Genomic DNA, 12,108 nt, shown 5'->3' with positions numbered 1-12,108 from the left:
GGCAAGAATACTGGAGTGGGTTGCCATTCCCTATTCCAGGGGATCTTCCTGACCCAGGGGTTGAATCCACATCTCTTGCATCTCCTGAATTGACAAGCAGATTCTTTACCACCAGGACCACCTGGAGTAGAAGGGGGTCCTGTGTCCAAGGACAGGGAATGATAGTCTCCAAACCGCAGGGCTGAGTTGCATCCCCAGAGTCAAGGGGTGACCAAGTTAAGTCCCAGAGTGGATTTGCAACAATGTGCTGCAGTGTTTAGGACACTTCATGAATCTCTAGAGGACAGAGAAAAGCCTTCATTTAAGGCTTCATCCTTCTTGGCCACTACTGGGTAATCGAGGGCAAATTCTCTAATTGACCTGTTTGAATTTTTTCTGAGAAAGTCAATCCCTGGACCTTTCTGACTCTGTTGGGTACTTCATGGACCCTCTAGATGTCCCTGGTGTTGAAAGACCCTCCCTCCCCACGTGAACTGAAATACATTCCAACTGTGGCTGGTTAGGTTGCTTTATTTGCAGACTCAAGTTTGCTACATAAATCCACTGCATGGTCCAACACACATATACTTGGCATAAAAGAAAGGACAATACAAAAATACAACTCTTGATAATAAATGAAACTGCCTTCAGCTCATGCCAGTTTATCCCAGTGGGAATGCCCATGTTTAAGATCCAAATAGGAGGGAATTTGAAATGAGGAGGTATGGAGGCCTCAACCAGTGCCATTGCCTCTGTAAGATCCTGGGTTTTTCTTGGCTGTATGGTCATTTTTTCCACCTTCAGACCTGATCACTTCCTCCTCTATGAAGGGGAAGAGAACCTCCACAGGTTATGGAAGGGTCAGGGATTACACACAGTCAGAATCAAGTATAGACTTGGAATCCCACTTCCTTAGGGCACATCCAGCCTAGGCTATCAGCTTCTGGATGCCTCTGAAGAGAGGGTTAAGAAACTCGGGGTGGAACTATCTCTGGGAAAGGGTAAGAGAGACACAAGGAGAGACTGAAGATGTTCTCTGTGGTCCCTCTTCGGCAGATTTCAGAAATGTCCCACTGATACCAGTTTCTATCTTCCCATCCCTGGTCCCTCCCCAGGCTTGAGCCCACCAAGATCCTTGGCTGTAAGAGCTCAGATTCCAGGTCTCTGAGGGAAGTCAGAAGTGGTGCCGGTCCACTCCAGGAAATCTAAAGGGCTAGCATTTCTGAAAGGTGGGCAGGTCCCTGGAGTAGCAAGACGCTCTTCTGGTCCTTGGTGTAGTCCCCAGGCAGAAGCTTAACATGACTGGGTGGGAAGCTTCAGGAGAGATGAGCCCTGTAACCAGTCTTCTAGGACAGAACAAGAGACAACATGTAGCCAGTGGGCCATCCCGTCACTCTCCAGGTGGGTGAGGGGGAACACTTGGGCAGAGGAGTGGAGATGGAGGACCAAGGAGGCAAGACAAGCCCAGGGTCTTTTCCTCTCTCTGTCACAGGGGCTACTTAAACCACAGTGGAGCTTCACCCACCCTTTGGGCTGAAAGATGCCAGAGAATTCATCTCTTGTATTTGTTTTGCTCCATCTAAGACCTTGGGGTGAATGTCATGCTCTTCTCAAAGACTGCAAGGCACTCGTCTGTGTATGTGGCAAACACTATCAGCAGTCCTATGACCTTAGTTAGCCTCAGTGTCTTGGAGCAGAGCTGTCACGGAGACCCTGGCATTTTAACCACGGACATACATACACATACAGAGTCCCAGACTTCTGGGTCTTGTATACTTTGGGGCAGATAGCAACAGAAGTTGAATTGGGAGGGATCTGTCAGGAACTCAGTTGAACACACTGCTTTAGGCCTCTGACCTGACACTTGACAGAGCCCCACGGAGCCCTAGGATTTGCTGTGCATTAGTGCTGGGACTTGGAGAATCCGCTCAAATCTCCCTGCAGGTGAAAACTGTGAGTTGCCTGGATCTGGGGTCTCTCCTCTGCTTGTCCCTCCCCCACTGTCCCTGCCACACACAGTCTCAGGGCCTCAACCCCTCCCCACATTCCTTCTCCCCATCCAACCTCCACGGGGTGGGGCTCAAGTGGTAAGGATGAAACACACCTTCCTGCGTCATCTTCTCAGGTAACACCAGTGCATTTGGACAAGGGTCACCTCTGGCATTGGAAGGCCCCGGCAGGTGAGCACCTGGGTACCTGCCTCCTCTCCCAGGCCCCTCTCTCCACGTCCTCACACTCTGTCCCCCCACGAGCTTCTCTAAAAACCTCCTGGAGGTGAGTCTTCTTCCCACCAGCAGCCCAGCCGATGGCAGATGACCCTCCACGTGCTGTCGGGGCTTATCCCCACACTCAGCTAGCAGCCCCGTTGGACTCGGCAGTCACACTAGGCTCCCTGGAAACCAGAGAGGTCGTGTTATGGCCCAGACCTGGGGCCCCGTGGCTCCACCCATCATCCCCTCCAGCAGCAAGAAGCAGCTGCCTTGGCCAAAAGGGCAGCAGCGATGGAGCAGGCTCAGGCCTCGCCTCGTCCTGCACGTGGGTGATGGGGTGACCAGGCTAGGACAGCCCACCTGCGGGGGACCCTCCCATTCCAGGCGGGTGGGGGGTCTGGAAGGCCGGGTGGAGCCTTGTCAGGACCTCGGGATCCTCGCTCTTCCCGGAGGCCTCGGGGGCGCCCAGCGGGTAGGCCTCCCGGGCCCGGCCGGTCCTGGCGCAGGTGAGGAAGGCCAGGCAGGCCCCGCGGAGGCGGGCCAGGTCCCTGTGCGTGGTCTCGCTGACGAAGCAGTAGAGCACGGGGTCGGCCACGCAGTTGAAGCTGGTGAGGAGCAGGGAGAAGTGGTAGGCATTGAAGATGCCCTTGGCGAAGTCGCAGCTGGACTCCCAGAGGCTGCGCACCAGCAGCAGCACGTGGTAGGGCAGGAAGCAGGCCAGGAAGATGACCACGGTGCTGAGCACTAGCCGCTGGATCTGGTCCTTGCGGCTCTTCTGGGTCCCGTGGCTGCGGCGCACGGCCCGCAGGATGCCCCGGTAGGAGGCCAGCAGCAGGCAGATGGGGAAGAGGAAGCCCACCAGGAAGCGGTAGTAGTTGATGCCGCGCTGGCGCGGCTCGAGCGGATAATGCTCGAAGCAGACGCGGTGCCGGTCGGCGTCTTCCACCACCTCCTCGTGCATGAGGAAGTAGATGCTGGTCAGCAGCTCCTTGACCCAGATGAGCGCACTGACGCCCATGGCGGCCTTCAAAGTGCGGAACTGGTGGAAGCGGAAGGGGTGGGCCACGGCCAGGTAGCGGTCGATGGAGATGCAGCAGAGGAAGCCCACGCTGATGTAGATGTTCTCGTAGAGCAGGATCCCGCACACCTGGCAGGACAGGTCGTCGTGGGACCAGTGGTCGTGCTGCAGCACGTACTGCAGCCAGAAGGGGAGGGAGCAGATGTAGAAGAGGTCGGCCACCGTCAGGTTGCACAGGTACACGCCCAGCTCGTTCCGGGCCTTGATCTGCAGGTAGCCGTAGTAGAGGGACAGGCAGTTGGCCGGAAAGCCCACCACCAGCACCATGACGTAGACCACCGGGGCCAGCGTCTGGTGGATGGTGTGGTCGATGTCACAGTTCATCGAGGTGTTGTCTGCTGTGATGTTCCCCATCTTCGGGCCTGCCGGGGCCTCACCCCCCATAAGCTCAGGAATACGCCAGTCTCTCTGTGGCCATCTTGTTTCTAGGATGTGGTTCAAGCCGCAGCGAAGGCTTGGCCTCACTGGTGATGCATAAGCCCCTGAAAGTCAAAGGCAGAAAGGCTTAGGATAATAGAAGCTAACATTTATATACCACCTACCGTGTGTCAGGCATTGCTCTAAGTGCCTCACTTAATTTTTTTCCCTAATGATTATCTTGATGCACACAGTTTTAACATCGATTCTTTTGATATTTTTTGCTTGTTCTGAAAAGGACACATTCATCCAAATTCCATTCAAGCATTTTTTTCCCCTATTAAACAGTACTTCTCTTTAAGATAGGCGATATCGTCATTTCTGTGCAAAGCAAAACACAACACATACTTTGTTTAATGAGGAGCTATTTGGGCATCATATGCAGATAAAGAGTAAACCTTAGGATAGTATAACCTAGACAGCGCTTGAAATAACAGTCGTCCTACTTGAGCTTAAATAATGGTGACAGAACAAGCGTTAGCCAGGCAGAGAAAAAAGGAACTCAAGCTGACAGCTCATTCGTGTCGCTGGATCCATCGCTCATTGCAGGGCAGAAGGCAGTCGAGCGGTCGTGCTTGTGCCTTTCACATTGGTGTAGTGCCTCAAAATTTAGAAGATGACCCAGCCCACGAACTCCAACTCAACTGCACTGAATATACAGAATGCACAGACCAAGACACCGACATGCGATTTCTGTCTCCCCATCCCCCTTCCCTGGCCTCCTGTCCCTTATTTACTTTCCTGGTCCCTTGGTCCAGCAAGCAAGGCCTGGAGCTCTTGTGAACGCCATCCCATCCCGAGCTGGCTCTCCAAGGTAAAGATCAAATTCTACCCACAAAACAGCACGGGCCCCAGACACTCTCTTCTGCCAACATTCAGCACCATGCACATTTTTCCTTCTTGCTCACAGGAATTTACCAGATCAGTCAACACTGAGGCCACAGCCCGTCCTGGGAGCTTCTTCAGACAGCACAAAAGAGACCCAACTTTGTTCACATCCTGCTGGGCAGTGACAGACTTTATTTTCTTGGGCTCCCAAATTACTACAGATAGTGACAGCAGCCATGAAATTAAAAGACGCTGGCTCCTTGGAAGAAAAGCTATGACCAGCCTAGACAGCATATTAAAAAGCAGAGACACTACTTTCTGACAAAGGTCAGTCTAGTCAAAACTGTGGTTTTTCCAGTAGTCATGTATGGTTGTGAGAGTTGAACCAAAAAGACAGCTGAGTACTGAAGAATTGAGGCTTTTGAACTGTGGTGTTGGAGGAGACTCTTGAGAGTCCCTTGGACTGCAGGGAGATCACACCAGTCAATCTGAAAGGAAATCAGTCCTGAAGAGTCATAGGAAGGACTGATGCTAAAGCTGAAGCTCCAATACTTTGGTCACCTGATGTGAAGAACTGACTTGGAAAAGACCCTGATGCTAGGAAAGATTGAAGGCAGGAAGAGAAGAGAATGACAGAGGATGAGATGTTTGGATGGCATCACCGATGCGAGAGACATGAGTTTGAGCAAACTCTGAGAGTTGGTGATGGACAGGGAAGCCTGGAGTACTGCAGTCCATGGGGTCACAAAGAGTCGGACACAACTGAGCAACTGAACTGAACTACTGTGCTCTGGCAAGAAAACAGGCCAAGCTTCCCACAGGGCACTGCTATTTCTCCTCCACGGAACCAGGAACCCAGTACAGAGCACAAGGCACTGAGACATGAGCACCAGGCGAGGGTCAGCAGCTCACAGGCTGTGCAAGTCTTTACCCTTCCTCAGCTTCAGTTTCCTCATCTATAAAATGGGGATAAAGACACTTGCCCTCAGGGTCAACATCAGTTCAGTTCAGTTCAGTTGCTCAGTCATGTCCGACTCTTTGCGACCCCATGAATCTCAGCACGCCAGGCCTCCCTGTCCATCACCAACTCCCGGAGTTCACCCAGACTCATGTCCATCGAGTCAGTGATGCCATCCAGCCATCTCATCCTCTGTCGTCCCCTTCTCCTCCTGCCCCCAATCCCTCCCAGCATCAGAGTCTTTTCCAATGAGTCAGCTCTTCGCATGAGGTGGCCAAAGTACTGGAGTTTCAGCTTTAGCATCATTCCTTCCAAAGAAATCCCAGAATCAGGGCCACATAAAATATGTCAAATGGCATGGCATTCTTTCTCCAGAGGCAAAGAAGCAGAATAAAAGATGATAGTCTGACTTGCAGTAGTGAACAGTTCATATTGTTGAGAATGTAATTAAGAAAATGCTGTTGCTGGGCTTCCCTAGTGGTCCAGTGGTTGAGAAACTGCCTGCCAATGCATGGGGCACGAGTTCAATCCGTGGTCTGGGAAGATCCCACAGGCTGCAGGGCAACCAAGCCCCTGCGCCACAACTACTGAGCCTGCGCCCTACAGCCCATTCTCCACAACCAGAGAAGTCACCGAGGTGAGAAGCCCGTGCACCACAATGAGGAGCAGCCCCCACTTGCTGCACCTAGAGGAAGCCCGAGCACAGCAGCGAAGACCCAGGGCAACCCCAAAACCAAAAAGTTAAAAAAGAGAATAAAAGAAAATGCTGTTGCCATATATACAAATGCATTTGAACAAGAGAGAATAAAAAATTTTTGCTGTAGGCCTACCTTACAGATTGGGCTTCCCTGGTGGCTCAGCTGGTAAAGAATCTGCCTGCAATGAGGGAGACCTGGGTTCAATCCCTGGGTTGGGAAGATCCCCTGGGAAGAAGGCTACCCATTCCAGTAGTCCGGCCTGAAGAATTCCTTGGACTGTAGAGTCCATGCGGTCACAAAGAGTCAGACATGACGAATGAGCAACTTTCACTTTTCCTTTTAGATTAATATACCATAATGAAAAGCCTGAGCAGTTCTATCGATTTAAGACTCCTGGCTCAGATGAAAAACCTCACTGTGTTTAAATCAACCTTGTTGTTGTTCATAATCATCCTCCCAAGGAGATTTTATAGACATATTTTTTTTTTCCTAATCACCTGCCCCCATGGAATGTTAATATCCTTAGATGTATAGAATATCTGTTTATGCACCATGGCCTTTTGGAGGGTGCCAAATCACTGTAATATTATCTCTAAGATTTTTTCACCCCACCCTCTGAGAATGTACGGTCTATACGGCTGCAAATTCCAAGTGAACGGAGTCTGCATTAAGTTGTAGTTTTAGCAGATCAGTCTTGCCCTTTGCTCTCTCTTCACCATACATAGTCAAGCTGGGACTCACGGACCAGGAGGGAAACCCCTGCCACAATTGACAATGTCTCATCACCCTCCCTCCTGTGGGCTCCTAACTGGCCCTGTGGGCACCAGAGCCAGGGCTCAACCTGAAAACTGACAGAGCCTGCTAGGGAGGGTCCCAGAGATATCCCAGCCCAGCAGTTCCAGTCCTGGGTCTCATGGTAAACTTGAGGGGTTCCCCTGAAATCACATGCTCCATCTTGTAAATATTTAAGTATGTGCACTTTTCCTGGAAAAGGTCCCGTGGCTTTCATGAGTCTCTAAAACAGGCGAGAGATGGGTCCAACCCAAAGCTGCACCCTCTTACCTGGATTCCCTGTGGCTCTCCCCATGGCCAAGCCACCCCCACTCCTGTGCTTAGTCGTGTTTGACTATTTGTGATCCCATGGACTGTAGCCCACCAGGCTTCACTGTTCTTGGGGATTCTCCAGGCAAGAACACTGGAATGGGTTGCCATGCCCTCCTCCAGGGTATCTTCCCAACCCAGGGATTGAACCCAGGTCTCCTGCATTGAAGGTGGATTCTTTACTGTCTGAGCCACCAGGGAAGATCAAGAATACTGGAGTGGGTAGCCTTTCCCTTCTCCAGGGGATCTTCTTGACCCAGGGATAGAACCCAGGTCTCCCGCATTGAAGGCAGATTCTTTACCAGCTGAGCTACGAGGAAAGCCAAATCCCAGCATTCTCATTTTTCCCTGACCATTATTCCCCGGGGCAGCCACAGTGATCTTTCCAAAATCCAAACCGCATCCTCCTCTTCCTTGTTTAAAACCCACTGAGACAGTTTCACAGTGAGTTATCACACCCCCAGAAAAACCCCCAAACTCCTACAAGGCCCAGTGTGACCCGACCCCAGCTCCTCCTACCTTCCCGCCACCAACATGTTGGCCAGCTTTCTGTGCCCTGGTCACCTGGCCTTGCTCCAGTTGCTCCAGGAGTGCCGCCCCCTGCCAACCCCTCCCCTCCACCTCCAGGTCAGGGCTGGTTCCTTTGCCGCCAGCTTGCAGCTTAAACACCACCCCTTTGTGAGGCCCTCCCTGACCATCCCACTGGACTGGCCCCCTCCCCCAGCACCATCACTCCTTCCTATGTGCCGGCTCTGCAGAGTTTCCATCAGTATCTGAGATTTGTTTGTTTACTTGTCTGCTTGTTGCTGATCTGTCTTCTCCATGAGGATGTATTGGGTTGGCTAAAAAGTTCATTTGGTTTTTTCCATAAGATGGTACCAAAAAACCCGAATGAACTTTATGGCCAATTCAATAAATTCCAAGAGGGCCGTGTGTACCTTGAACAGTGCCTGGTACATCACAGGCACTCCTGAGGACTTCTGGAATGGATAAGTGGGTGCCACCTCCCCACCTTACAGATGAGGAAACTGAGGTTCAAAAGGGGAAGGGACGAGCCCAAAGCCAGCCTGACGAAGGAAGTATGGGCACTAGAATCCAGGTCTTCTTGTTCCAAGCCCCACCTCCCCGCCACAACCAGTCCCTATCTGAGCCTTGGCCCCAAGCTCTTAGTCCCTGAAGATGAGGACTCCGGGAGGGCCCACCTCTCCAACCTTTCTAGGATATAGGCCTGGATTTCAGTGATGGTGGTGGAGGGAGGTGCTTCTTGGTGCCATTTTCAGTTGTGGTTTAATATACATGACGGGAGCTTCCCTGGTGGCTCAGATAGTAAAGAACCTGTCTGCAATGCAGGAGACCCAGGTTTGATCCCTGGGTGGGGAAAATCCCTGGAGAAGCGAATGGCTACCCACTCCAGTATTCTTGCCTGGAGAATTCCATGAACAGAGGAGCCTGGAGGGCTACAGACCATGGGTGGCAAAGAGTTGGACATCACTGAGTGACTAATACTTTCACTTTCATACATAATATAAAATTTACCTTGTTAACATTTTTAATGTACAATTCAGTGGTAATTAAGTACACTTAAACTATCATGCAACCATAACCACCATCCACCTCCAGAACTTTTTCAGTTTCCCCAGCTGAAAATCTGTTCCCATTAAACACTAACTCCCCATCCTCCATTCACCCAGGCCATGGCAAACACCAGTCCACTGTCTGCCTCTGTGAATTTGACCACTCTAGATACCTTATGTACTTCCCTGGTGGCTCAGACAGTAAGCTGAGTGATATAGCATTTGTCTTTTTGTGTCTTATTTCACTTAGCATCATGTCCTCAAGGTGCATCCATGTTGTAGAATGTTATTAGAAGCTCCTTACTTTTTAAGGCATAATAATAGTCCATCATACATATATACTGCATTTTATTTTTCCATTTGTCAATGGACATTTGGGCGACTTCTACCTTCTGGCAATCATGAATAGCGCTGCTCTGAACATGTCAGGTCAGGAAGCAACAGTTAGAAATGGACATGGAACAACAGACTGGTTTCAAATAGGAAAAGGAGTACGTCAAGGCTGTATATTGTCACCCTGCTTATTTAACTTCTATGCAGAGTACATCATGAGAAACGCTGGGCTGGAACAAGCACAAGCTGGAATCAAGATTGCCAGGAGAAATATCAATAACCTCAGATATGCAGATGATACCACCCTTATGGCAGAAAGTGAAGAGGAACTAAAAAGCTTCTTGATGAAAGTGAAAGAGGAGAGTGAAAAAGTTGGCTTAAAGCTCAACGTTCAGAAAACGAAGATCATGGCATCTGGTCCCATCACTTCATGGGAAATAGATGGGGAAACAGTGGAAACAGTGTCAGACTTTATTTTTGGGGGCTCCAGAATCACTGCAGATGGTGATTGCAGCCATGAAATTAAAAGATGCTTACTCCTTAGAAGGAAAGTTATGACTAACTTAGATAGCATATTGAAAAGCAGATATATTACCTTACCAACAAAGGTCCGTCTAGTCAAGGCTATGGTTTTTCCAGTGGACATGTATGGATGTGAGAGTTGGACTGTGAAGAAAGCTGAATGCTGAAGAATTGATGCTTTTGAACTGTGGTACTAGAGAAGACTCTTGAGAGTCCCTTGGACTGCAAGGGGATCCAACCAGTCCATCCTAAAGGAGACCAGTCCTGGGTGTTCAGTGGAAGGACTGATGCTAAAGCTGAAACTCCAATACTTTGGCCACCTCATGCGAAGAGTTGACTCATTGGAAAAGACTGATGCTGGGAGGGATTGGGGGCAGGAGGAGAAGGGGACGACAGAGGATGAGATGGCTGGATGGCATCACCGACTCGATGCACATGAGTTTGGGTGAGCTCCAGGAGTTGGTGATGGACAGGGAGGCCTGGCATGCTGTGATTCATGGGGTCGCAAAGAGTCGGCCATGACTGAGCGACTGAACTGAACTAAACATGGGTATACTACTTGAGTCCCTGCTTTCAGTTTTTTTGGGTATAGATCCAGAAGTGGAAACACTGGATCATATGGTAGTTCTATTTTTAATTTTTTGAGGAACTGCATTCTGTTTTTTCACAGTGGCTACACCATTTTACATTCCCACCAACAGTGCAAAGATGTTTTCTTGGTTTTTGCTTTTCGTGTTTTGGTTTATATGTTTTGATGGCGAGATTTGGGGCGAAGGGGAAGCTGAGGACTGTGACCTCTGAAACTTGCACAGTCCCATGAGTCAAAATTTGGCCTCACTCCTCCTCTTCTTGACAGCTCTCCTGTCCCTGAATCCCAGGCCCACACCTGAGGGTCCAAATGGTTCACGTGGCTCAAACGTGAGGAAGTCCCTGAGCGGTCCCCAGGGACACTGGCCCGGGACATCCGTGTCTCTGAATTTATCTGAGGTTCTCCACAGTACACACAAAATTACCCTCAGGAAGATAAAAATTCATGCATCAGCACGGGCTTCCAGGCACCCACAAAAATGGGCAAAAGAAACCAAATGAAAACACATCCTGTCTGGTCTCAGGAATTTGTTGAGAGTCACCTGGCCGCAGCCTACTGTTTGCAGGTGGTGAGTGTATGCATGTGTGGGACAGGCTGGGGTGACCATTGATAAGTTCCTATTTCCTAGGACAACAACAAGCAACTTCTGGCAACCAAAGTCAGAAATATTCAAGTCTGCAGAGCAAAGAAGAAACACAGACGATGCTTAAGTGAAAGCACCTCCTATGTCCACTTTGGAGCCAAAAGAGGTTTGGGGGGATTCTAGAGCAGTCGTTCTTAAACTCAGGTGCACCTGAGTCACCCGGAGGATTTGTTGAAACAGATCAGAGCCCCACCTTCATAGTTCCTGACTCAGTGTGTCTGAGGCAGGACTCGAGAACCTGCAACCACCCACCGGATGATGCTGGTGCCGCAGGGCCACGGACCACACTCTGAGAAGCAAAGCATCCAAGGGTCTAGAGGCTCTGGGGTTTCACTCCTGGCCGAGTGTCATCCATGAGTTCCCAGGTCAAAGAACAGAACAGCTGGAAGGGGAACTTAAGACCCAGCAGAACTCGATGGGCAGAACCAGAATGCAGCCCTTGGGAGGTCAGCAGCCTGACTCAGGCTCTCAAGACAAGTGAGTGCGTCTCTTTGGTACTCACACTTGGTATTTGCCAGATCTCCCACAGTTGACACAGCATTTCACATCTGCCCTCCTGTCCCATCTTTGCAACAGCCCTACTGTCCCCCCATTTTAGGGATGAGGAAACTGAGGCCCAGAGGGATACAGTGGCTTGTCCAACAGTCTGGTACCTCCTGGTTTCATTCCACAAGTATCTCTGGAGCATCGGTTCACAGCCCCAGACTGGACATGGGGGACTTAGAGATAAATAAGAAGAAATGGCTCCCACCCTCAGGGAGCCTCTGATCTTGAAAGGCAGGAACAAGTCAGCACCACTCAAGGTCACGTGTGGCGGGAAATGGGGGCATCCCTCCCACTCACATTTAAAGCTGACTTGTTCTTTTCACCACACACACACTCACACACACACACACTGCACCTCCTCCATGGTTTTGACCCCCCAACACTGATGACTCCCAGATGTCCTCCCCACCCCGAGGGGGAAGGCTTACAGAACCAGCGTCCTCCTGCCACACAGGGCATGCTCAGTGAGGCCGCCCTGCTCCCACTGTTTCTTCCACCAGTCTGTTCTTGGAGGTAGCATCTCCACCTGCCCAGGCTCTTGTGTTGGATGGCTGTGTGGGTTGGTTGATCTTTATCTTCATCCACAGCATCCACTCAATCAGTCAGTTCTACCATTTCCAAATCTTAAATAT

At 50.5% G+C, this 12,108-nt stretch overlaps 1 protein-coding gene across 5 annotated transcripts in view; it reads right to left on the bottom strand.

Annotated features, from left to right (window-relative positions):
* Positions 1-494: 494 nt before the first annotated feature.
* The window catches only part of GPR68 (G protein-coupled receptor 68), a 38,457-nt gene continuing 26,843 nt past the window's right edge, over positions 495-12,108 (bottom strand). For 4 of the 5 annotated variants that reach the window (XM_086363237.1, XM_086363235.1, XM_086363236.1 and 1 more), the window contains exons 2-3: positions 2,550-3,749; positions 495-1,322 (exon numbers count right to left, since the gene is read on the bottom strand). In XM_086363237.1, the coding sequence (XP_086219363.1) occupies positions 1,273-1,322; positions 2,550-3,651 (1,152 nt within the window). In that variant the 5' untranslated portion in view covers positions 3,652-3,749 and the 3' untranslated portion in view covers positions 495-1,272. Of the gene's footprint in view, positions 3,750-12,108 lie in introns of all 5 variants that reach the window. The other variant, XM_086363239.1, reaches the window with a different exon arrangement.

Source organism: Bos grunniens, chromosome 21 (genome assembly GCF_055505025.1).
Source record: "Bos grunniens cultivar Pamir isolate PY7600 chromosome 21, Bosgru_T2T1.0, whole genome shotgun sequence".
NCBI classification, from domain to species: Eukaryota; Metazoa; Chordata; class Mammalia; order Artiodactyla; family Bovidae; genus Bos; species Bos grunniens.
This window is presented reverse-complemented; position numbering and strand designations above follow the sequence as displayed.